A 26,869-nucleotide genomic window follows, 5' to 3' on the forward strand; every position below is an offset into this window, starting at 1 on the left:
GTCAGTAAAACACAAATTCCCAAACAAAGCAACACTATCTTTATCACCTCTGGTCGATAGAGTCCACCTTCTCCTGTATGCGCTCGGCGTTGATGTTGCCATCGGTTACTAGGCGCCGGCCGGTGTCGACCACGCCGCTGATCTTCTCCTCGTTGGCGTCCATGGTGGTCATGAAGTCTTCCTGCTTCTTGATGGCGGCCTCAGCGCCCTCCAGAGTGGTGGGCATCTCGGTGTGAGCCAGGACGTACTCCTGACACACAAACACACAGAGGAGAGGTTTATGTGAAATGACGACACTCAGCCATTAGATGGCATTTCCTGCTTCTGATTTGATGATGGAGTAAAAATATCCAACTTGGATTTTTCAACTGAAATTCGGATGCAATTTAAAAGAGTGAAAGTAGAAATAAAATACATTTGTGTGTATATAGACCCTTTTTCTTTCTTTCTTTTTCTTTGAAATTGTGTGTTCTGTTAATCAGTAAAGGTTTCTACCTGATAATATGAGTTAAAAACCATACAGAAGTAATTGAATTGGTCTAAACATGGTGCTGTAATGAAGGCCTTCTACCACTTGGTGGCAGCTTCTGACCTTCTCATAGTGACAAGGCAGGACTCCAGGCCTGGTAGATGGATAAAGGGAGAAGGACAGAAAGTAATCTGAAATACATCCATCGCAATTTCCACCGTGCTCTGTGACGTCTTATTTTGTCTGACCAACAGTTCAAACCCAAAGAAAAGCAGGAACTCCTCCTTGATTACTTTTATGCATGTCCATCCATCAACTCATTGTTTCAGCTCTACTTCTATCTGTGTTTTTAAGTGCTTATCCGGTACAGGGTCAGGTTGGGTGGAAGCCTATCCCAGCATGCTCTGGGTGAGGGGTGGTGTACACCCTGGACAGTCGGTCACAGGAACAGAAATCTGGCCGAACCCACATGATACTGGATTGGACGAGCGCCCAGTCAGAGATTTATCTGCTGATCACAGTGAGTGTGTGTGTGTCACATCACTAATGAGAAAACAGTTCACTCTGTGGTCAGATCACATGACAACCACATGAAATCACTCACAGTCTCCTCTGAAAGGCTCTGTGTCTACAGCAGCGCCAATGTCTGAGAGGAGGCAAGAACATCCCAAAGTTTTCATATGATCTCATCTCACTCATTGTTGTGTCAGTGATCCCAACTGATTTTCCACTAACTAAACCTAACATGGGGTTCAAACCCAAGTTAAAGTGCAGGTGTGATGACATCACAGGTTTACCTGGTTGTTGAGGAAGGCCTCGGCCTGCTTGGTGTCCCTGAGGAACAGCTGGTAAGCGTGGGACTGGGACAGCAGGTTCTGCCGGTTCTCCCACATCTTGTGCAGCTCGTTCCAGCCGGTGTCAAGTGCCTGCAGTCGCTGTCGCAGGAACATGTACTGCGCGTCAGTCTGGCCCTGCGTCACCATCTCGCCCATGTCCCGCATCTTCTGGTAGTCCTCCTCGTAGTTGCGTATCTCATTCTTGATGCCCTCATGCTGGGCCAGCAGCTTCTCGGCCTCGGTCAGTGTATTGGGCATGTCCTCGGAGGCGATTGCCGTCTGCGTCCGTGACAGCCAAGACTGGAAGTCGTCCAGTTCGCGCAGGAACTGCTGCAGTTTGCTGGCCTCGCCGAGGGACTCCTCTCGGTTCTTCATGGTGTCCTGTTGACAGAAAACAGGGGGTTATGTTCACAGAAAAGTGGAGTTTGTTTCAATCACAGCACTGTTTTTGTGTCCCAAAAAACAATGAGAGTAGTGGACAGTAGGCACCTGTGCTCCTTCCTATTGTGGTCATATCATACCGCCCATGGGTTTTGTAATATTGAATCAATTCTCAGAAACAGTACATCGCGTTTTTGTGCTTAAACCCTAAACTTTTCTTTACTTATATCCTATGCATCTGTTGGTGTGGTCTTTATACTATTAAAGTTTTCCTAAAATATATTGCCCAACAGTATCACAATATATTGTATTGCAATATGTATTGTATCGTCAGATTACACAACCATACACAGAGCCTATTTATTTATTTTCCTGACTTGTATTAAAGAAATTGAGACTTATGATACTGAAAAAGACTTCCTTGCATCAGAGCAGTTATTAATAAATGGGTACACTGGAATTAAAGATAATGTCTTTTTCCTGTAAATCTCTACGGATGGCTTAAAAAAATAGTATTGAATTGGGCAAAAATCCTGTGCTTGTGCTTTTGCTCTGTTACAGAATGCATCAGGCATCCTTTTGGTAAAATACTGGTTAATGAAGTTCTTAGGACGGAAATCATTAATAAAATAACTCTAAATAACAACTATTTAAACATACACACCTGATAACCAGATGTTCTGGTGTAGAACATTTGTGACCTAATTCTTAGCTACATAATCCATTAAAATGGCAAAGTGGGTGAATCTGAACTGGGGGAAGTCTGTAAGTGATAGATATTCTCCTACCTTCATCTCGTCCCAGACACCGGTGATCTCGGCTAGACGTCCCTTGATGGCTTCAGACTGCTCCGGGTGTTCTGAGGCCAAACGGTCCGCCTCTTTTCCCAGGTCGGCCAGCTTGTCTTCGATGGCAGCCAGGTCGCGCTCCATCCCTGTCAGCTTCCTCTGCAGAGCCATGACGCCAGCCAGGTCGTTCCCCAGCTCCTGGGTCGACTCAATAACCTTAAGGGGGACACAGGGGGAGGGAGTTAGACATGAGTTTAATTAAAAGTAAATAAGTCACTGTAGTCCATGCACCCCATTTTAATAAGACCCAAGCTGATGGGACAGCTTTCACCATACTCCTATTATTATTACTTACTACTACTACTACTACTACTACTATTTCACGTAATGGTTAGGGATGTAAACAGGAAGTATAATGTCGTAGTGGAGTGGAGTCAGTTGGCTATGGACTACTAGTGGAGATTTTTAGTCTGCATTGTTTGTATTTTGGCAAACTGTCACCATTGAAAGTAGAATTAGCTGTTAGCAGTTCCTGCTGTACCCATGGATGCACAGACAGCTATCACTGGATTACTTTGATACTGAAGAAACTTAAAAACGGTCTGCAGTGCTCTGGCAGTGCCAAACGTCTTATTTCTGAGATTTATGGACATTATTTGTGATGGATATTGGAGATAATGATATTTAGATATCTTCTGGAAGTGTAAGTCACATTAAATATAAAATATGCGTTTCTTCTCATATCTTTTATTTAGATTTTATTGAGCTTTCAGTCATAAAGTACCTTAGGTGCCTCCATGAGCTCCAGCTGTTGACACTGTGGGTGACCAAACTACAATAACTGACTTCCTGTCATTTCAAGAACACCTGCATGCACCTGTCCCTTTCACTCACAAAGCCTCTTCAACTCATATTTTGAACCTGGACTGTGGTGGACTAAAGCGCTGTGAAAGCAGCTGTTTTTGTTCTGTTGGTACCTTGGTCTTCTCTTTGATCCAGGACTTGGTCTCATTACACTCCAGGTGGTAGTTCTGGACACCCAGAGCTGAACTCAGACTGTCTTTCTTCTGGTCCACCAGATCTCTGAACTGGCTCCACCTGGACAGACGGACAGAGACACCATCAACAACAACCTGAACAAGTACTAAAACTGAACCAGGAACGTGCCAGGTGGGTTACCTGGTCAAACACAGGTTGTTTACAGCTTTAATCTAGACTTTCTTAGCAGCTCAATTGCAGTCAAAGTTAATTTGTTTTATTTTTCTGATTAGTTTTCCTGCTCAGTTTACTGTTCAACCTGACTAACTCGGTAATCGATGTTTAGATTGACCCCTTTACCTTCTGTTAAACCAACCATGAATTTCAGTGCCCTGTTTAGTACCCGATAAAGTTTATGTACTTTTTAAATCCAAATTATTTGTTGAATCTTACCTTTTTAATAAGCTGTTTAGTCTTACTTCAACTACCTCATTAAGCATGGTTAATAATAAAACTTCTGTTTACTCCTGATTTACCTGAAATTCAGTTTATCTACTTGTTTGATTGGTTAATAACAATCTTGAATTCAGTTTACCATCAGTATACAATTTACTGAAGTTACCTTTAATCCCAATTTTTTTTGCTTTTGTGGTTAATCCTAGATTAGTTAACTTTTTAATCAGTTTATTTACTAGTTTAATTATAACTTCTTCAACTTTTTAAACTTTATTGAGCTGTTCAATCTAACGTTAACAACCTGTGCAATAGTAGTTTACATACCTGCTGAATGCTGGATTAGTTAACATCTTTATCAGTTTATTTATAGTCAATCCCAGTTTATGTACTGGTTTAAACCTGGTTTATAAAATCTGTTTCTGTTCTGTCTTCCAGTTTATCTTTAAATCCTACTGAAACGACCTTAAATCCCAGATTTGCAGCTTGTTTAATTCCTAGTGATCACTCCCCAGTAAATTAATCAATTGATTACTAATTCCTGTTTAGTTCCCTTTTGATAGCTGCTTAATACCAATTAATTAATCTCAGTTACATGTACAGTTGGTATTAAATTAACTGGTTAATAATTTGAGTTAATTTTCCGTTCCATCCTGGTTTATTTGCCCCTTTATTCTAAATGTAGTTTACCATTTAATCCCAGTTAAATTAAGCACTTAGTCCCAGTATGGTGCTAAATTTCCACTTTAATTCCAGTTTATTAACCGGTATAAACTTAATTTAAAAATTAAGGTCTGGTTGAATTAATCCCAACTGGATTACCTGGTGTTGAGTTTGTCTTGCTGGGCTTTGATCTCCTTCTCGCTGGGATGTCCACTGTGGATCAGTTGCCTGGCAACCTGGTTCACCACGGCAACCCGAGACGCCTGGTTGTTCATCTCCGGCTCCAAACTCTCGAACCTGAACCGAGACAGAGACAGTTACACATCATGACAGACATCGACGTTTATATTCTGTTCTGTCAGTAAGAGACGACCTCAGTTGTCAGTTGTGCTCAAACATTGAAGTTACACGTTCAGCATCTGAAACTCCACAGCGAAAGTAACAAAACACACATCGGTAAGATATATCTGTGATAGGCCCATTTGTATATAATATGCCTACATTATGAAAATAAACTAGTCAGGGCTCTCTGGTGGGATGGCACACTGTTTCTAAATATAATAATGTATAAAAATGGCCGATGTCTGTCTGATAATATTGGCCATGACGATGTACCAGTTGGGCTCTGGTTGAGAACTTCATGGATGTTTTAAAAAACATTGAGAGAAAAAAAGATGTGAGGTAAGTGTGAAGAGAAAAGTGTTCTCTGCTGATGTCTGCGGCTGCTGTTGAGTCACACACACACACACACTTAACCAGCATCTGGGAAAGGATCCATGTGATGCTTTGTGGTCAATATGGAGAAACAAGTGGCTGAAAACCAGAGACTGTGAACGAACCCTGTAACCACAGTCCAAAATACACCCCCCACACACACCCACAATAAGCCTCTTAAACAGTGTGGAACTTTCTGTTGTAATTATCAGTTTACTGCGGTGGTTCCCACAGTCTGACTGTGATGGTCCTCACTCTGCTGCACGCCAAACACAAACCCTGATTTTGTTAAGGGAATTTTGAAAATGTTCACTGCCCGATGCTACAAGTAAGCTGAGACAATTGGCATCAGCCTCTTTTTGTTATTGAATAATTCTCAAGCAAAAATGCTTGAAAAGCATTCCCTACTTAAAGCTTTTTTGGTCTTTTGTGATTGTTAACTGAACAACATTTGATTTTGGGCTGTTAGTTTGAAAAAACTAAGAAACCACAATTTAACTTTGCTGACATGAATCACCATGAATGAATCTCATAATCTCATATTGGAGAATTTGTTATTGAACAGTAAAGTTTTATTAATGAGAAGTTTCTGTTTGTTTGTCTTATTGGATCAAAAAAACAATGTGGCACCTTAATGTCCCTCCCTCTCCTCTTTCACTCTCTATCTACCTCGAGCCGAGGATGAGGGGCCAACGTTGAATGGCGTGTTTACAAACGACAACGAACAAATCCTGCTTTATATGTCTTTAACTAATCAATTCCATACAGTCAGCGTAAAGATATTCAGGCTTTCAGTAAAGATAAGACCAGGAGGAAAAGCTGTGTTTTGCTGCCCTCTCTGGTTGAAAGTGTCACCTCTGACCACGCCCAGAACCACTAGGTGTCCACTGCAACCACACCCACAGTGATGTCACAGGGTACACCTGTACATCACTGCAGCTAGTTAAACCACAAATAAAATATTGATTATTGTTATTGTAATTATTGAGAAGATGGCAACATAAACTCCAACTCCTGGTTGAAAAATGTTGCTTTACAAACACAAACTCTGCAGTTCGGTCTGGTCCTTACCGGTGCTGGACGACCTCCAGGTCCTCCAGTTTCTCTGGGATCTCCATGCTGTTGAGCCACTGCTCCTTCTCATCGATCCACACCTCGCAGGCGTTTGCTTCGCTCAGCATCTTGTAGAGAGCCAGCGCGTCCTGCAGCGCCTGCTTCCTGAGCCGCGTCAGCTCCACCACCTCCTTATAACGCTCCTCGATGCCCGCCAGTCTGCTCTGAACCTGCAAACACAGGACTGTCAGACACTGCAGAGGAACTGAAAACAACTTTTGGTTTATGAAAACAAACAGTTCATTTTGTAATAAAGAGGGTTCTCCACAGAAGCAGAACTCTTCCCTGCTCTTATTTTAGACCCTGCAGTGGTCGGTGTTGTGTTTGTGGTGTCTGTCAGTTTCACCTCCTCAGAGTTGGCCTTCTCGGGCGGCAGCGTGCGAGACTGTTCATGTAGAGCGTCGATGACGGGCCGGTAGCTGCCAATCTCCTCGGCCACATCCTTGTGCTTCTTCACCAGAGCCTGAGTGGAGAACTCGTCGTGGCCGACGTCCACGCTGGAGACAATCCGCAGCACGTCCAGCATCCACGTGTCGATGTCGTCGGCATCGGCCTGCAGTGACAAAATGAGAAGTTTAATATCAGTGAGCGCATTAAGACTGTAAAAATGTATTCTTTTTCAGGTGTCAGCTGTTATCCTGCAGAGTGGAATAATATTTGGTTCTTATTTGGATTTTTTTTTTGTTGCCAGAGGAGATTCTACCAATGTTTTACAGATGTCTTCATTACATATTTTCAGGAAACAGCAATAAATACTGTATTTCTGGCTAAATAACTAAGAAACCCTGAATCATTCTGTGTGCGAGACACACAGCAACGTGGAAAGTTCATCTTTGTGCTTTCAAATCAACTCAAACAATATCTAAGGGTTCTCACCTGGAACTGGTGCTGGTTGCAGGCCTCCTGCAGACGAGCTTTGCGGACGGCAGAAAGACGCTCCAGAGCCGCCCACTGCTCCTACAGCACAGAGAGGGGAGGGGGGGAGAAAAGAAAGGAAGGACATAGGGAAGCAAGGAGTTAGGAAATGATAACACACAATAGTAACAGTAGACTCTGTGTGTTTGAGGAAGGATTTACATGAAAATGCACTTTTTCCTCAGTTATGTTGCATATTTATTCCAGATCACATTAACGTTTCAAAGGTAAAACAGGACAAAGGAAGGGAGGGAAGAAAAGCTTTTATCAATCAACACTGCAGGCCAGATGTTTCAGACCTGTACTGCAGAAATACTGAGGTCATATGTCCAACATGCAGGAGTCATGTTTGAGGTTACGATGAATTAACAAGGCAGTTAAGCTAGTCTTAATAACTCTCCTCGCTAGTTGTTGTCATAATTTTAACGTATCGACCAACCCTAAACCACAACCAAAAAAGAAAACAGGATATGCATTACTTGTTAGAGCTAATTCCTACGTGGTTAATAGCCTTGTTTACCATATCACCTTTTAGGACAAGATCTTACAATGACAGCTTGATACTTGTTAAGAGGATACATTTTGTAAGACTAGCTTTATTGTATATATTATCCACTTAAATGACCTCTCGACCTAATTAAAGGGCATCATTTTGAATCTTTAAGGCTTCCATGAACTCAAAGAATAAAAAGAGATTTTGAGTGTACCTTGTTGTCCTGGATTCGTTCTTTAATCTTGTCGGCTCCGAAGTGTTTGTTGGCCACCAGCTCCTCGCCCTGTTTAATGGTCTGCTGGAGGTGGCCGGCACGCCCGCTCATCTCATCTTCAAAGGCTTTGTGCTGACTCAGCAGCCGCAACGCTCCTGTCAGATCCTTCCCATAATCCTCAGACGACAGGATCTGCTCTTTCTCCCTGATCCAGCCCTCCTACAAACCACAGACACATTCAGGCCTCAGTTACATCACCTCAGAACTAAATCAGGTGTTTCACTTATGAATTCTGATGGTCGACCGTGCTGTGGTTCAAGAAGAAAATGTAAAGTGATTAAAACAAAGGTGGGCACCAAACATTTTTGATTTTAGTGTCGGGTAAAATAATTAAAATAAAATAATAATAACCTCTTCCGCCATTTCCCAGAAAAACTTCCAGAGGCGGCGGGACTCCTCAAGGCGAGCTCGGCGCTCAGCCGCCAGCTGACTCAGTTCCTGGTAACAGAAGTCCATGTGAGCGACTCGATCCCGGATGATCTGAGGATCACAGGGTTTATAACCTGAGGGGGAGGAAGAGGAGACTGAGTAGGGCAAGAAGGAGAGGAATCATAATTTATTTCTGTCTGTTATGAGAAATTAAATGTGTTCCAACCGTCTGTCTCACCCTCCATATCATCGGCGAACTTCTGAGCGTTGCTGTTGACGTTTCGGACTCGGTCGGCCTGGATGCTGATGTCTGCCTCCACCAGAGCGTGTTTCTGCAGCAGGTCCTCCACACCCAGCAGGTGTTTCCCATAATCCTGAGAGAGCAGCAGCATCTGCAGGGAGAGAGAGCAGGGTCAAAGGTCCAAATTAGATAGGATTGTAATGTCAATAAATTCTCAGTACACTGAATTCAGTTTCTACGCTGCATTCTAGAGCAAGGCACTGTGATCCAGTGACTTGCCAGGGTGCTTGATATTTTTTTAGCACAAAACTGCCCCAATTGAACCTTGATCTGTCCCTCACTTTAAATCAAGTATGAATCAGATGTTGACTTTACAGTTCAGATTGTATCTGCTCTGGTTTTGTTTGAAATGTTTCAATATTAAGTCATTTTTAAATTTCAGTACATTCAGCAACATTTCATTGCTCTCTTACATGATACTAGGGCTGACCTGAATGTTTTAAAGCTTCAATCGTTACCATGGTAATCGACATCCAAATCAGTATTCAAATGCTACATTGTACTGAATCTCTTGCTCTGCATCTCTGCCTCATCAGTCACTTCGGACCACATATTTTTCTCATATGAACCCTGGACTGAAACTTCAAAGCCCCAAAAATGGTATTCAGAAGAGCCCTACATAAACGCCATCTAACAATGTTGTCTTAACCTCAAGAGCTGAAGAAGAACTTTACCTACATAAAACACAGGCAACATTTTTCAGAAATAGATAAAGAAGACTGAGTATCTGACCAAGATTTCAGCATCAGCCTCAAAACCTTCGTACCTTCATCTCGTCCATCCAGTCCATGATGTAGAGCATCTCCTGGAAGACTCTCTGCAGGCCCAGGTTCATCTCCAGTCTCTGCCTGCGGGCCTTCAGCAGCTCCAGCAGGTACTCCCACAGCCGGATCACATTGTCCTTCCTGGCCGTGATGCGTTTGATGTCATGGTAACTCTCCGCCTCAAGCTCCTTCGCCACGGCAACCACCGCCTGCAGCAGTGAGAGGGAGGAGGAGAATGAGTGGAGGGAGGGATAAAAGGGCAACAAAAGACAAAACTAGAGATCACACACAAAAAAACACAGAAGAGTCCTAGGAAGACGATAAAAACTTTTTTTTTCTGATGGGGGATTTAGAGTAGAGCCTTTAAATTACACCCGTCTCATCAGAGTTTAAATGCAACCAGGCAAGGCTTAGATCTGTGCCATGAAGATTTCGACAAGTCTGATTAATGGTTACACCTGTTTAATCAATGGTCCCATCTGACCCATCTGGCTTCATTCCATCTGATACAAACTTATTCTAATTCTGTTTCAGGCTCTTCGCAGTTTCGAGAAATCAATGTTAAAAAACGATCCAGCTGATGAACTGACCTGAACTCGCTCCTCGTAGGCTGCGATGTCTGTTTCTATGGCTTCGTGTTTCTTAGTAGCGGCTTCAACTGCCTGAAGATCAAATCCAAAGTTATCCTGCAGGAGGACAGACGGGAGAAGGCAAGGAGAGGAGGGGAAAAAGGAAACAAGGAGAGGAAGTAGGAAAAGAAACAAGCACAGGAAGGAAGTAAGGACAAGTAGGGGAAAGGAAAGGAAACAAAGAGAGGAAAGAAGAAAGGAAACACGGAGAGGAAGGAGGAAAGGAAACAAATAGAAGAAAGGAAACAAAGAGAGGGGAGAGGAAATGAAACAAGGAGAAGAAAGGAATCAAGGAGAGGAGAGAGGAAAGGAAACAAGCAGAAGAAAGGAATCAATGAGAGGAGAGAGGAAAGGAAACAAGCAGAAGAAAGGAAACAAAGAGAAAAAGGAAACAAGGAGAGGAGAGAGGAAAGAAAACAAAGAGAAAAGAGGAAAAGAAACACGGAAAGGAGAGAGGGGAGGATACAAACGAAGGACAGAGGAACATATGGACAAATTGTTAGTATTTTATTAGACTTTTATGGTTTAAGAAATAAGAATCTACATGACCAGGACTGACTGTTTTGATGAATGACTGATGAATCTGCGTGCAGTGTTGTGTGCCCTTATAATGTTGTGATGTAATGACAATGTGTTAAAAGCTGTGTGTCTTACCTGGGACACCAGCCTCTGGTTCTCACTCAGCCACGTCTCCCTCATGGCGGCTTTGCGGTCGAAGCGTCGGGCGAGCTGCTCCAGTTTCTCTTGACGAATCAGCTCCGTCCTGAGCGCCAGCTCTCGCTCGTGCTCCGCCTTCTCCAGACGCTCCCATGCCTAAAACAAACACACACAATATCAGCCAAACAGTAACACTAATGAAGGCTAAAATTTAGGTTTAGATAATTGAGTTTTATGGTTTTTGAAAGACTCTTACAGGAAAATGATATCATTGTATTATTATATTTATTATGTATATGTTATTTTTTTTATTTATTATTTAACAATGTTTTTCTTTTTCACCTTACCTACACAGATCTTTGATGTTGTAAATGCTGATTTTATAGTTTTTAAGTAGATGTAATGGATCAAGCCTTTTTAAATTTTAAATGTCATGGGAACAAGGGTCATTTCTAAATTGAATTGAACTCTCAAAGTGTTACAATTCATTTTTAATGTTAAAATTTACAAATTTACATTTCTAAAGTAGATCATAGACACATGATTAAATATAATATATATATATATATATATATAATCACCTTGTTGATGTCAGATATGAGTTTTCCCTCTCGGGGAGTGTAAACTTTCTGGTTGTTGGCTCTCATCTTACTCTGGATGGTGAACAGAAGAACCTCCAGGTTTCCCTTCTCTGTGAACCTGCAAACAAACACATAAAAAGAGAATTACCAGGTGTTTACTACACATTATTATATTATTTTCGAGCTGACTAAGTTTCAGACATTTGATTACAGTTTCTGGTTTAGGGACACCTGAGTTGACTGAATAATGGGAACTGTCTCAAAAATGAGCAGAAAGAAAAATCAACACAGACAATGATACATTTTTTAAGTTGCACAAAGTTCATATTAATTGCAGAGCTGCTTTACCCTGCCTTTTGCACTATGTGTTAGCGTTTTTGTGTCCACTCATTAGTCCCAGACATGAAGGCATGAAGCACAAACTGTCTCATTTTATGTTTTTGAGTCAGCACATTTATTCAAACTCCCATGGCTGATCGGGCTGGCGTTGTGAGGCAGTCAGAGTCTGATAATGTTATTCAGCGCGGCGGGGTTGCAGCTGGCTGGCTAACCTTAGCTTGCTTGCTCATCAACGTTATCATCACCAAAACACTATCTGGGTGGATATGTTATTTGGCTAGCTTGCTACCTGTTCATCCATGATACTAATTTCTGTATTATGACAAATGATGTTGATTTTAGTCAACAATACATTTTGGCATAAAGCAAAGGTCTATAATAAATAATTGCTTAGCCAAGAACAAGCAAGGCAGCGGCAGGCAAATAGCTAACTATAGCGTAAGCTGGTCGGCTGGCTGTAGCTTGCTTGTTAGCTGGTTGGAGTCAATGATAAATGATAAAATATAGGACCATCGCAGAGAGTAAAGAATTTTCTGAAAGTTCCACATTGAACCTTTAAGTTGATCAACATTTGTTGTTTTTTTTTAGCTTGATGATAACGACTACAGTTGTGTTAAGGTTGTGTAGCCATGTGTCAGGGAGACGCAAGCACAAAGTCACCTCCAAAGCAAACAAAAAACAAGTTCTAAACTTTTCATTTTCCAATCAGAACAAATGTACAGAACAAAGACAATACGACACCATGCCTTTAAATGAACCACTGACTTTAAGAACTCTTTACTTCTCTCACCAAAGAGACATAGTGGGGACAAAGTAGTCCACCAGTAGGATGTTCAGTACCTTCGGTATGTAGGCTACTAAACTCGCTACAGATGGTTCCGGTTGTTAACCTGGTCACGTTCACAACAGACAACTAAAGTCCTCCTTCAGAGATGAGATTCTTCCTTCTGTTCACCACTAACATTACTTCTAAAATGAGCCGGTAATAGTACACACCATTTGGGGAAAGTTTAAAGTTAATGAATTACTGCCTAGTCATCAGTGTGTGTGTCAAGTGTTCACTGACTTTGGTGGTTTCTCCACAGTGCGGTAAGTGTTGAAGGCCTGCAGTTGCTGCTGGACTCCCACCAGAGAGTTGGCAAACTTCCTGTTGTTGAGGATGATGATGGTCTGTTCGATCCACTCAAGCAGGTCTGACGCTAGAGACTCATACTTGTCAATCATCTTCTCTGTCTCAATGGCATTGTCCAGAACCTGGAAAACACACCAGAAGAAACATGTTTACTAAAAAGGCAACAGCATGGTCCTTTATCTGTCTGCTGAGGTGTGGAGAGGCGGTTGGTCACCTTGCCGATTCTCTTTCCCTCCACCTTCAGCGCCTTCATCTTGGAGAAGTAGTGGTAGTAGGTCACCACGTAGGTGATGATGGACTTCTCATCAGGGTGGTCCACGCTGATGTCTGCACACACAAAACAAGACATCACCTTGGACTTTGAGAAACAGGGATGGAGATTTTTCTGACATTTAATAGACCAAATGATTATTCTAAAAAAATATCATCAGAATAATCAATAATGCATATATAGTATAGGCTACTATATAAAATTGTGTGTGTGTGGTTTCTCATCATCTCTCACCCTCTGGGTCCAGCAGCTTGGTGAGGCCCAGGTGTTGCTCGGCCAGGTTGAAGGCATTCTGCAGATTGTAGTGAGCGTTTGATTTCTTCAGTTTATCAAAGTCGATCAGGTCTGGTCTGAAAAATAGGATTATAAAAAAAAAGTTAAAAAATCAGGGCCACAGGCAGGATTTAAAAAAGTTCCACTAAAACCTAGGACTCTACTGTGTTTTAATGGCTTGGATTTCTTATATTTTATTTATTCATTATTTGGCTAACAATTGTACTTTCTGTGAATTTTAATAAAACTCAGGTTGAGATTCTGGTAAAAACTTTATTTATTATGCAGCTGTATGGAAGCCGAGAACAGCCATGATTTTTTCATTGCTGTAATCATAAAATTAATGTATCTTGTTAAAAATAAAAGACTCCCAAGATAACAACAGTAACTGTGAAGATGCAGCCGGGCTAGTTTTGTCCTTAAATGACGAGGACTGATCCAAATTTGGCCTCTGACAGAAAGACACAATGCGATTTCTGCCTGTGTTAGACTCTGATTGAAGTACAGTGTGATATGTTGATCCATAATGGGTACTCCTTCATCTGACATTTTCAGCTTTAAGCTATTGCTACAGTAGTCAAGACGCCATCTATGCATGCTGCCACGGCATTCCTGTTGTCCTGACAAATGTGACTAGTAATGACAGGAAACGACCTTTTGTTGTCTCGAGATCACGAGTTAATTTATGTCATTACATCAAGGTAACAAAGTTTGTTCTCTTGAGATAACGAGATAAATGAACTTGTGATCTTGAGATAATGCCATTTGAAATAATAACTGCAATGGGTGTTGTTTCGTACTCTTTGCCTAAAATTAGTCAAAATAAAATGTATTGAGTCTAAAAATGCTAAAAATCAGCTTATAAAACACAGACCATGAGTAAGTCTTTAACTGCAGATATTCACCAAAAAGGGGCACCTACAGTATGGCTCTGATTAAAACTCATCCCTAAATTTGCTCTCGTCCTGCATAAAATCTTTTATTTTCAACTGATATTATTCCAGATTTTTTGGAATTAATTAAAATTTCTATCTTTCTGAGGTCAAAAACAATCCATTGTATGTCTTATTGGGCTGCTCGACCTATTACCTCACTAATAGTTGCTTGTAGTGTTGGCGATCTAAGATAAAAGGACTTGAAAAAAGGAGATGTGGATAACTAATATGTGACTAATGTACAGTTGTACTGTACTTTCGTGTTTTCTCCATTAAACTATTTAGACTGAAAATAAACAACAATAATTACAGTTAAGTGGAGATTACATTCAAACACAAAACCCCCAAATAATGATAGAATGGAAGTGAAATGAACTTTGGGAGAATGAATACATTTTTGTGCTTCACCGTTGTGTGACTGATATGAATATGGACTTTATTTTGTTTAAACATAGATTTTTTTTATGTTTTGCATAAAGAAATGTTTCAAGTCTAAATGTGGTTTTGAGGAAACTGCAGTCTGCTGACTGATCAGCTGAGACTGAGTTATTAAAGAAGAGACTGTGAGCCGAGCAGCTGCACAGCAAACACGAGGAATGATGTAATGTTGGAGTTACTTGTGTTTGTGAGGGTAGTTTCTCTTTAAGTGTAGAATTATATTACGTGATTATAGAGTGCTGCAGGAAAGAGTCCTTTAACCCAGAAATAAGTTAACATATTAGCTCTTCTAGTTTTCTCTCCTTGAAGTCAGTGGGTTTTTGAAAGATAGAAAAAAACAGTAGCAGTACTAAGGCAATCTAGATGTCGTGAACATGGTGTGATTCGTTTAACCAAATGTTAGAATTTTGTTTCTGGCGGTTGCATTTACACTCCAAAAATAATAAAACTGGAACTACATTTGTTCCCCACAGAGCTTATTTTCTGCAACAATCCAAAATCCAATGGAAAATCCCATTAACATTAACATTACTGTATAAGAATTGATTTTTGGAATCTGTAAAATGATTTAATAGTGTAGAAGAAAATAATCATGATATTTGTCTTCCAAAATCCAAGTAGCAGCACCTTTGCCTGTGGATCAAAGAGTTCCTACCTGTGTTTGTGGATGAGAGCGTTGAAGGCCATCCCGTCCCTCCAGCTGGTGGAAAAGTTGTGGATGTTGACGTTAGGATATCTGGGGAGAAAGGAGAAATCATAGCTCAGTCAGGTTTTCGAGTAAGACTAAAGTAACTGCAAACAAAATTTAATAATGCACTGTTTGCCCTGTTCACTTCACATTCATCCGCGGATGTTAGAATAATCAATCTAATGGGATCACTGAGCTGTCGACTGTGAGTGTTCCACAGCAAACAGAACCAAGGCTTTTAGAGATTAATTAATGAAGGAAAGATGAAGGCTGACGGGGGAAAAAAAAAATCACTTCCAATTTGTTTATTCACTTTAACGAGAGGAACAGGAAGTGATATGGTTGATGGGATGTGTATTCTAAATTTTAATAAACGCTAACGATCCCAATGGGTGATCAGTAGATTCTCACCCTGCCGTCTTCATCTGACACCAGAGCAGCAGAGCATCTTTAGCCGACTTCTTCTCCTTGTTGTCCTCCGTCTCCACACTGATGTCCTGGATCTAAGACACACAGACAGACAGATAGAGTAAGCGCTGACGTAACTGACTTTTATTGAGAAAGACTGTCCATATTTCTTTTAATCATATAAATTCGATATTTTTTAAGGAGTTAGCTTTTGTCTGTAATTTCCTTTTGAGGATAAAATTTGACAGCTGATTAAACGCATTCATGCAGCACTTTCTGCTTAGTTTATTAAGTTATTCAATCAATTATTCCCTCATTACTGAATATAATGCAAACAGCAGACAACGGAATAATTCAATCACAGCAAGGAGAGGAAACGAAATCAGTGAGTTCATTTTACTTTATTTAATTTTAATTTATCAATTTTATACAATCACCAAGCAAGTTATAGACAAGGTCAAACCTAGTGAACAACAGCAGGTTCATTTAACAATAAGAAAATGTGCAAAAAGTAATTACTGAAAGTATCCCTACTGTTACATTTTGAATGGTTGGTTTGCGTTTGACATTAAAGGGTTTATTTTTCAAAAAACAACACACACTACATGCATTAAAAAGATTAAGAGCAGCAGTGTGTCCAGAAATCAGAGCTTTCTGAGAGATCATGGCATCCCTGAACAAATTAAGTGAAAGTGAAAAGTTGCTGCTTTCACCCATTTTTACCATGGGCCCTGAATGCAGCATTTAACTTGTTAACACACATCAAAGTAGACATATACCAACATACAGTACAAGATTTGTCCAAGTCCATAACGAGACACACAAGATGATCAAATACATAATTACCCACATACGCAGGCAATTTGTTAAGTTTTAACAGGGTGGCTGGCTTAATGGGAGCATCATAGTGATGATTCTTTTGAGTAACCCGGTATAAGCTATAGTTTAGCTATAGAGACAATTCAAATTGAAAAGAGGTCCAGTTAGACAACATTTCCTCAAGAAAAGGTCCAGAACATCATGATGTCTAAATTTCGTTATGATTCAGTTCCAGTGGAACTGAAGTAGCCAACAGTTGTATCAACGTATATGTAGTAGTACTTTGTATAGTAATCTACAACTGACTGTCAAATAAAATAAAGGACAATTCAATAATATTTTAACAATATTTATCGTCAGTTTTCATATTGAACTGTAGGGATTATATATAAGAAGTGTTCTAATAATAAAGCATGTTTTTTAAATTTTAAATAAAATCATGGCTGCATTTAAAAATAAAACACATAAGAGATTTTGAAAATGTGCAACTTAAAATAAAGTGCTTAATTTGAGAAAAAATAAGTAAAAGGTGCAGCTTGAGCTTGCCCTTTTCTACATCTTAAGAACCTCAACCAATTTTTATAATAAATGATTTCACATTTAACACATCTTAACAATTGAAGAACTTCAACATCTCCTTTTCCCATTCTTTCCACTTTATATCTCAGTACTTTCTTTTGTTCAGTGATGAAATAAGATTAAAATAAAAATATTAACCGTCAAAATGTAACAATTATCAATAATTTTTTGGTTATTGGTTTGGATCTGAATAGGACGGCATTCCGCCTATTAGTGACCTTGGTACTAGGGGATGGAGAGGAGTGGTGGCAGGTTAACAACATTTTGCTAATAAGTGTGATGGTATCCCCCATCAAATCGCCTAGTGCACACACGTGTTCACGTTTTTAAACTCTTTCATGAGCCGCATGTACAATCCACCAAGAGGGAGATCCACCACTGACATGATGAGTTTTCTGCCTACAGTCACAGCTACATGTCTGACCTCAACCCTCAATCTCACCAGAATCTCTAAAACTAAATCCAAGCCTTCAAACAGCCCACTGAAGACTAGTAAGAACCAACCAGAAGGTCCTTACTTTCTGTAAATGTCCACACTGTCACTCTTATTCCATCAACAAACACACACATCTGTACTCCTGCATGCATTCCCAAAACACTAACCATCCCCCTAATTCTTGCTATAACCGTAAAACCAACTCTTTGCTTACCACAAGTCCTGACTTTCCAAAAATGTTCTCACTTTTTTAAACTTTCCTCACCTTTTAAAGAATCCTCACTTTCCCAAAAACATCCATGCCTTGTTAAACATGTCCTCATTGTCCATGCTTTCTTAAAATATCTTCACTGTCAGGAGTTGCCCTCATCTTCCAAAACAATGTCCTCCTAACTCCAACAGGTACTCACAAAGATAGTACAAGAGCACACACAAAAAAAAACATCTCACCTTCATTGATTGACCATCAATTTCACTCTAACAGAAGCGTGGGCCACATCTGAGCCACAAATCAGCAACATCAACACTGCCAAAGCATATATGACAGACACACACACACACTGTTGTCCTTCTGTCGGCTCCATTTCACCCTCATTCCTCCGCTGCAGGATTTAAAACCACTAAAAAGAGTTTTTTAATCCTCACAGCTTATAAAAGCTAAATCCTTTTCACCCATTTTCCCAACTGTTCACTGTCCCTAACGATGACATCACCACCCAAATGACACGACAAGCCTGTCAACATACAGTAAAGTGACTAGTGTTTTTCTGAGTGTAACTCCAGCCATTTAATGGGGCCTTATTCGTTGAGATCAATGCATTTAAAGCAGATAAAGAAGCTCAAGCCTGGTTATTAAGGGACGTGAGGAGGTGAAGGAGCCTTTTAAAAGTCATTTCACTTGAAATGAACAGGAAATGTCTAACAATGACAGTAAATGTTAAGTAATTTAACTGACAGCTCTTAATCTTTCAGTAAATGTTTAAAGATTTAGTGACGTCACATTTTAGGGATTACAAAGGATTTAACATTACACCAACTCTGCTTTTATATCTGCAGAAATAATGAGAGATAATAATAATGAGAATTAATTCATTTTATGTTTTCTGATTAACACCTTGCTGGGAACTAACTCTCTCAGTTAATAGGCAGTGTTGCCAGTTTATTACGTCCACCTGATTCAACTAGAACTAGAAGTCGCAGTTTTGTTTAATCTTATAATAAGAGGTGTTTCTCATATTTTGACTGATTCAGCTTACCTAACTGAACTCATTGTCGGACGCAAAATAAGTATAATGACCTCGATAGACAGAAATCATTTCACTTACTTTGGGATTCAACTAACAACTATAGTTGCTTTCCAAGATAATAACACCCATGATGACAGGTTCGGTGGCAAAATTTTAGAATAAGTGAAAAAAATCAGTTTAATTTACTGGGAATGCAAAATAGTGATTAATTCACTATAAGTAAATGCAAATATGTATTAAGATTTTTAAAATATCTGTGACATTATCTTTTATTTTAATGTTTCTTAAATGAATGCCCCATTTGAGAGGTTCAATGTGACTGGGATGCAAAATATTAACAATAAAAGGTAACGGCCAAGTGGGATACAAAACAGCAAAGTAACTCTGACTCAGATGGAACACGGTGTCACCAAAGAGGCAACCCTCGATTAGGCTTATACTCAGATCACAAAGGAATTATTCAACTTTTTGAGATGCAAAATAGTGAATGGGAGTGAATGCCAATTGTTTTCCTCTAGATTAGAAAATGTGTCAGTGTACTTGTCTTACTACTACAACAACATCACAGCCACTAATTTACAATAAGCAGATCATGGCCTAGATGCAGCCCATCATGAGCAGATTGACTCCACCCTGTTCGACTTATTGCACAACGGACCACAATGGAAGGTGATGGATCAAATGACCCAAATCACCAGTGCAGTCTTATAGTTTCAGCTGATGTGACTGATTAAGTTTATCTCATCTTGGGATGCAAACGCAGCTGCCTCTTACCTGGAAGCGGAGGATGATGGTCCAGATGAGCCCCAGGGTGAGGCGGTGGTTTCCGTCTACGATGTCATGGGAGCCCATGTTCTCCAGATGGACCCTCTGCTCCTTCAGGAACTGCAGAGCTTTGTCCACGTTCTCCAGACAGTGGATCCGCATCCGGCCCTTGGTGGGTTTGGGCTGAAAAAAAAAAAAAAAAATATCTCTGTTTATTTACAACCTTCAAAAACCAGGAACCGTGAACCGCTTCATGCTGCCAAATGAACATGAAGAAGAAGAAAACAGCTGTGGACACAGCTGAACGGTTTCAGAAATGGCACTTCTTGTTTTGATAGTGTTCTTTGTGAAAAGTGTGTTTTAGTTTGCATGAGAACAACTTTTACTTCATGTTAATACAAAATCATAAATCAAAGGATTTCCTAAATACAAACATCCAAAAACAGGAAGAATGTGTTAATATTTAAAGCAATAAATATCTCAGAAAACTATGGCCACGAACCAAATGTTACTGCACAGTTGTCCAGAAATTTTGAGTAGCTCATGTAAAAACTGATAGTGGATATTGAGATTCTGGAGGAAAATAACATGAGCTAATTGTTTGACTTGTGGGATAGGCTGGGCCTATTTGTTAGAATTAAATTAAAAGATGTAGTGGACGTATGAGCTTTTTATTAAGCTCTCAATCTACAGAAACATCTGTGGCTTTGGCCAACTTGTGTATTTAAGTAATTTAAACAAAGGCAGCACTGTTTGTACAACGACTGTGTGCAAAATTCAGAGGTCTTTAAGGAAAAAATAATTGTAAGGAGATTATAGTGCTTCTTATTGGCTGCCCACAGGTCAGCGTAGAACATGGTCACTGCACTTTTTGTAGCAGGCTCCGGATATGGCGGTCTGACTGAAGTATGGTACGGGAGGGTATGTACTGTACCGTTTATCAAAGCGGCTGATTTGTCAAGGGCCATGAGAACCGCAGCGTGGGTCACCGTCGGCGTGAAGGCATCATATCTTTGGCTATGAACTCGGTTAGTGCGCCCGAGGATTTCCCTAGTGGCCGTTTTGGAATAAGTTCATATGGAGTGACACTTCAAAGCATTGTCCGGTCGCGCACGTGACGTGGCGCCCGTCTTGAGGTATCTAGGCTTGGTCTGGCGCACTGGTGCTCGGGCATTTTGGCGCATAAACTGTCGAGTACACTTAGATTTCGTGTAATTTTTTGAAGTGCTGGAACAAGCACCTGACGCTGCGCAGCATCTTCTTTTTTGAAACCACAATAGTTCCACACCACCGACGTGCTGTTCCTCTTCAAGACTAAAGTCTCAGCTGTGTCAGTTTCTGCCATTGCGCAACAGGTTAAAGGGCAGCATGAAAAGTTGATGCAGCCGAGATTGTATTCATGTAATCATCACAGAGCTATAAGAATATGACTCTACACAAAGGTGTCAGGCAGCAGCTGCTTTATGTTATAAAGACATTTTTACACATCTACAACCTCCAAACTTTCAGAAAACATTTTCATTTTGAGCAGAAAACAACTTTATCTTCTTTCCTGTACAGACTTTATATTATGGTTATTGACAGGCCCAGTATTTAATTCTACTGGCAAGTAGCTGTTTGACCTCTGGAATAAATGCATTAAAATAAAGGAGTCATTGTTAGTCAATAAAGGATTTTGTTTTGAACTTAAAGACAATATTCCAAAAATGAAAACAGAGAATCTGGTTGTGTAGGTGAGATAATTAGTATCTGCAAACAAACACAGAAAGAAAGGTCCCTGTGATGCAACCGTGAAAACAGACAGGAAGTGTTATCTCACCTCTGAGTGTCAGTGAGGTTTTCCAGCACACAGAGAATGAATTAAAAAACGATAAATGAAGATATTATTAAAGTGGAGGGATTTTCACGGTGATTTAACACCGTGATAACCGGCTCTACTGTCGAGTTTCAGTCCTGCATCAGACAGATGTCGGACCAACAAACAACCAAACTATTAATATTACTGATTCATCAATGTTAGAGCAGCACTACTACTTTATACACAGTTGGCTTGTCCAGTGGTTCCCGACCTAGTAGTCGGGCCCCTCCAAAGGGTCACCAGATGAATCTGAGGGGTCTTCAGAAGATTAATGAGAGAGGAAAAAAGAAAAAAACACAAATCTGTTTTCAGTTTTTGGACATTATCTAATCTTTGATTTTCTTTGTGAAATATTGGATCATTTTACCTCTCCTTGAGCCTCAAACAAACCTTGAAATGTGAGAACTTTAGACGGGAAATGTCTCTCCTCTAACAGCCCAGAGACATCTGAAGCATGACCTGAGAAGTAGATATTGACTTTGTGTAAGGGTTCACAAGCCACTGCAGTGTACTATACAAGCTTATAATATTTTAAATCTTGATCTGAAAAGTACAATATTTCCCTCCGAAATGTAGTGGAGTAGACGTATAAAGCAGAACTGAAATATTAAAGTTAAGTACGTGAGCGGAGTACTAGCTAATTTTTTAAGGCCTCCTGTTTATAACCAGCTTCTGTATTATGTCGGTGTGACGCCCAGAAGATTGAAGCCACAGGATGTTGTGGAGGAGCAGACAGAGAGAAAGAGCATTGAAGCAATTAATACAGACTTAATGTCTATGAAATACAGGTCCATCTGGTCAATATCTACCTTTAAACTGATTCAGTCACCAGCTGGTAATTATCAAACCAACTTGACTGCTTCCTCTCCTCCATCCTCATCTGAATACGACTGATGAAGCAGTTTGTTTAGTAGCAAATTTTGTTAAATTATGGATGCACCCATGTATATTGGCCGAACACTGGTATCCGCTGATATTCGCTTTGTTGACCAACATCAGCCTATTGGCAAATAAGATGGCATTCAGCGATATCAGTGGGCGATATTTATCTGTTTCACATCAATTGTTTTTTATTTTTTGGGGGGCTTTTATTGCTTTTAATTGATAGCAATAGCTAAAGAGTGACCATAAATGGGGGAGAGAGAGGGAATGACACGCAGCAAAGGGCCATAGGTCAGAGTTGAATCCATGGCTGCTACAGAAAAGACTCCACCAGGTGAGCTATCAGGACAGCCCCAAATTGTTATTTTAAATATCTGTATCAGCCCAAAATTTCCCAATCATTGCATCCCTACTCATAATTTTATAAACGATATTGGTGATATTGTTTAAGTATGTTATGTTATATATATATCCAACTAGAAACCACCTGAGAAAACACTCTGATGAAGGCCAAAAACATCATGGTCTCCTGGAGAACAGCTGATATTTCATGCATGTCTGACAATTCCTTCTAATATTAGTGGACAGTTTTTATATCAAGTTAGACTCCATTATCAAACACAGCCAGAAACACTAACTAAACTAACATTTTCATAATCATGCTTTTAGGCTTTTATGTCTTTGAGTTGAAAATGAGTCCTCTGGGTGACACTGACATGTTTATGGTGATGTTGAACCTTGAAACATAAATAAAACAAAATACAGGAATAATAAATAACTACAATAAAATACATTTTGGAGGTGTCGGAGCGGCAATGTTACATCCTGCAGGCCATCCACACCACATGTCCTCTATCCAACACTGACCATCCAAACTACAACCAGGACTCCGTCCAACAATAACACTGCTGTCTTTGCTTTTCCTCACACAGACGGATAAACACCACCCGGCTCAAAGTCACTCAGTGATTCAGGATCTGGATTCGGACCAGAGATATTTTGGACTGTTGTCTGCTGGTGGCACAAATCCAACAAACCACACACAGATTCAGTTCTAGTCGGTTCATACGGTTTAAGATTAGCACTTTGCTGCATAAAGCCAAACAAAAATTGTTTTACCTCCATCAACAGTTTGGTGCTGATCTGGAGCGGGAATTTTCCCCATCAGCAGGTTTTAGGTGTTTTCAGACCTACAGTAATTATCACGCTGTGTCATCTTGTTTATAGAGATTCTGGACTTGCAGTGCAGTGCTTAATTTTGGGATTGGAGCAGCCTTAACATCCTTTGGTTAGCTCTGGCAGTGTTGTGTAAAAACAAAATCCTCAAAAGGACAGGGCTGGTGATGTTTTTTTTGTATTTTGTATGAAATTTCTAACCACTCCCATGAAAAACCTAAAATGTATCTACTAGCAAGTATTGTGTGTGTATCAAAGCCTGTGCCATAGAGCTCCATTGTTGTCCAAAACTATTAAAAACACATCAATGAGTCACACTGCACTGGCTGACATGTTCCTTCATTACCATGAACACACACACTGTGGTTTATTTTAATTCAACCACAGTCCTGCTGCCACAAATACTCACTAGAACACCAAATGTGGATTCATCTGCTTCTAAAAACATCTCCTCCTGTTATTTTGATAAAGTAGGAACAAATGGGCTCGGAACTGAACGCCACAGACAGGAACTCAGACAACACTGAGACATGCATTGACACATATACAGACATAAAAAACATGAATGCACAAACATAGATGAAGAGCAGCATTATCATTGTGTGCTGCAATAATGTGCGGATGAGGTAAACAAAGACAAACTGGATATCTGTTAAAGTGCAGCGTTTTAGCAATCTCACTGTGTTCCCAAATCTCACCAATTAACTTTCTAAGAATAATGTTATCATGACTGATGGAAATATTGGACAAAACTATGAAAGAAGCCCATGTCGTAGTAGCTGGAATGATCCTTTGAATCCTGCCTCAGCAGTGTGGAAACAGCCGCTCACTCTCAGATTCTTCTGCTGCTTATGGAGGCGTTTTGGCTCTATGTAAACCCTGAAAGTTACTCAATGACTCCTTTCACAACTCTAACACCCCCCCACACTGCCTCCCACTGTTATTCCCTGCATCCATCCTGCTCAACACTTCACTATCACTCTGCTTCTTTGGTTTATTTTATTTCAGTATCCTTTTCCTTCTCTCTGCATATCCACCCATTCTTCTCTTTCCCTACACCCCTTATTCTCCTTCCCTCACTTCCTCCTTCATGAGGATCGATAAAGCCAGAGATTCCCTGGCTCTCTGCCATGACAAAAAAAAGAACAAATAAACTGTAAAAATAAAATAGAAAAAATAAAGTATAACTTAAACGTAAAACAATCCAGAAATAGAGTTAAGTTTCTCTTGATTCCTGGCTGACTGGGTTTTCTCTCTGTGTGTGTTTGACAGGTTGTGAAAAGGCCGGATGACGGCAGAGTGGACAGAGAGGAGAGATGGCCAAGAAGAAGAAGAAAGAAGAAATAGTAGAAGGAGAGGAGTTTGGCTCGTAGCACTGGAAGTCACAAGGCGGGGGGTGACATTGGGACAGTCTGAGTGAGTTTAAATGTCTTTGATTTAGAAAAACTAAAAACTAAAAAAAACCTAAGCCTAAACCCTGTGGTGTGTGTGTGTGGTGTGTGTGTGTGTGTGGGTGTGTGTGTTGTGTGTGTGTGTGTGTGTGTAGTTCAATTCAATTAAACATTTATATCAGTGTTGGACTATGCAGATGTAGTTTACATGCATGCTGCTGCTCTTACAGCCAGGCCCCTTGATGTTGTGTATCACAGTTCTCTTTTTTAAAATAAGAATTGTGCCGATCAAAAAGAACCTTGCCTATATTGCACATGTCATTTTAGCAACATTTGTGAGTGTGTCAAGGTGTGTCCACCCATTGTATCACCGAAGCACAGTTAACATAAACTGACTGCTGCAAGTTTAACAACACACACTAAGATAGGACAGTGAGGTGGTTTGTGGTTAATGATTGTACGAGTCATAAATGTGTTCAAACAAGCAGATAAGCAGAGTGGGGGACTGGAGACACCCAACAGCTGTCTATGTGCAGCCAGGGAGGGACTGTCAATGCCAGAAAAAAGCAAGCAGTTGGAAAATAATGATAGAATAGAAGATGGTATTTTCAGCCGCTGAAGCCTTAATTAATGACCAAAGTCATTCTTCTTTTATTTTTTATTAATGTCATGATTTATGAGAGAAAATTATTTTTAAGTAGCCAAGCAGAGGTTGGCACTCTCATTAAATTTAGTTTATGATTTAGAGAGACTGAAAGAGAAGTAATCAAAATATAATAGGTGGTGTCTTGATTTGATTGTTTTGAGCAACTGAAAGGAGGCAAAACAGCATTTTGAGAGTTTGTGATAGTGCTTCCAATGTAGGAAATCACTTCCTGCCCTCCATCTGGAGTTGGCGCCACAGGAACGCAGTGACCAACATGTAAAATTACCAGCAAGAGAAAATAAAAAGGTTAAAAAGAACAAGAGGATTTCCTAAAATGTTGAACTGTTCCTTTAACCTGCTGTTCAGGTGTGTCACACTTCAGCTTCTGCAGACCCAGTCTGTGCACTCTTTCAAAATAAAAGAATTTACAGTGATGTTACCCACCAGTCTCTCTCCTGACAGGACCTCCAGCAGTTTGATGAGCATGCGTCCGTCCCTCAGGTCCATGTAGAGGTCAGTGATCCGGCAGGAAACTCTGGACAGGTGCGAGTTCACCCATTTGGTGAAGGTCTTCTTCTGCACCGCCTCACGCTCATCTGGACGAGAGACACAGACAGAGAGAGAGAGAAAGAGAGTGGTCAGTTGAAGGAGAATCAAAGCTACAGTGAAATATAACGTGTTAGAGAACATGATGAATGTCATGACAACTGATCCCAAACTCCATCTGCTAAGGCAGAGCGTGAGAGGAAACAAAAAGCTCTAGAAAATGCGGGTTAGTGTACGCTGAGTTATTTTGTATTCTTTTATCAAACTCTTGTTTCAAACAGCTTCTGACAGTTTGCCGCAGGTTTGAGTCCTGCTGATCTCGACAGGTGTGTTTGGATGTGTATGTGTTTCCTATGAGTGTGTGTGTCCTCAGCATCCCCAAGGCTCATTGTTCCTGGAAAGCTGGTGTGTGTTTGTGAGTGTGTGTATGGGAGAGGTTTCCTGTGTCTGACATAGCAGACTAAATCTAAATCACTGCTGTAAATACTCTCTCTCACTCTCACTCACACACACACACACACACACACACACAGCAGTCTGACAGCAGACACCGGCTGTCTGCTACACAACTTATTTTATTTCCCACAGGCCTGATGGTTATTGTTACTGCTCATACACATGCACACACTGTCATCACACACAGTAACTGTGTGTGTGTGTGT

At 40.4% G+C, this 26,869-nt stretch overlaps 1 protein-coding gene across 4 annotated transcripts in view; it reads right to left on the reverse strand.

Annotated features, from left to right (window-relative positions):
• Positions 1 to 26,869, reverse strand: part of LOC118329360 (spectrin beta chain, non-erythrocytic 1) — a 107,062-nt gene that overhangs the window by 26,976 nt on the left and 53,217 nt on the right. For 2 of the 4 annotated variants that reach the window (XM_035663503.1, XM_035663501.1), the window contains 22 exons: positions 26,106 to 26,257; positions 19,718 to 19,891; positions 15,866 to 15,957; positions 15,422 to 15,502; positions 13,355 to 13,470; positions 13,064 to 13,176; positions 12,784 to 12,971; positions 11,379 to 11,496; positions 10,795 to 10,953; positions 10,102 to 10,197; positions 9,514 to 9,720; positions 8,673 to 8,838; positions 8,429 to 8,580; positions 8,018 to 8,236; positions 7,272 to 7,352; positions 6,742 to 6,948; positions 6,354 to 6,565; positions 4,728 to 4,865; positions 3,452 to 3,572; positions 2,475 to 2,690; positions 1,267 to 1,686; positions 48 to 250 (listed from right to left, as the gene is read on the reverse strand). In XM_035663503.1, the coding sequence (XP_035519396.1) occupies positions 48 to 250; positions 1,267 to 1,686; positions 2,475 to 2,690; positions 3,452 to 3,572; positions 4,728 to 4,865; positions 6,354 to 6,565; positions 6,742 to 6,948; positions 7,272 to 7,352; positions 8,018 to 8,236; positions 8,429 to 8,580; positions 8,673 to 8,838; positions 9,514 to 9,720; positions 10,102 to 10,197; positions 10,795 to 10,953; positions 11,379 to 11,496; positions 12,784 to 12,971; positions 13,064 to 13,176; positions 13,355 to 13,470; positions 15,422 to 15,502; positions 15,866 to 15,957; positions 19,718 to 19,891; positions 26,106 to 26,257 (3,631 nt within the window). The remainder of the gene's footprint in view (positions 1 to 47; positions 251 to 1,266; positions 1,687 to 2,474; positions 2,691 to 3,451; positions 3,573 to 4,727; positions 4,866 to 6,353; positions 6,566 to 6,741; positions 6,949 to 7,271; positions 7,353 to 8,017; positions 8,237 to 8,428; positions 8,581 to 8,672; positions 8,839 to 9,513; positions 9,721 to 10,101; positions 10,198 to 10,794; positions 10,954 to 11,378; positions 11,497 to 12,783; positions 12,972 to 13,063; positions 13,177 to 13,354; positions 13,471 to 15,421; positions 15,503 to 15,865; positions 15,958 to 19,717; positions 19,892 to 26,105; positions 26,258 to 26,869) is intronic. The other 2 variants (XM_035663504.1, XM_035663502.1) reach the window with 1 other exon arrangement.

This window comes from Morone saxatilis, unplaced genomic scaffold (genome assembly GCF_004916995.1).
Source record: "Morone saxatilis isolate NCDOM2014 unplaced genomic scaffold, NCSU_SB_2.0 Contig19, whole genome shotgun sequence".
NCBI classification, from domain to species: domain Eukaryota; kingdom Metazoa; phylum Chordata; class Actinopteri; family Moronidae; genus Morone; species Morone saxatilis.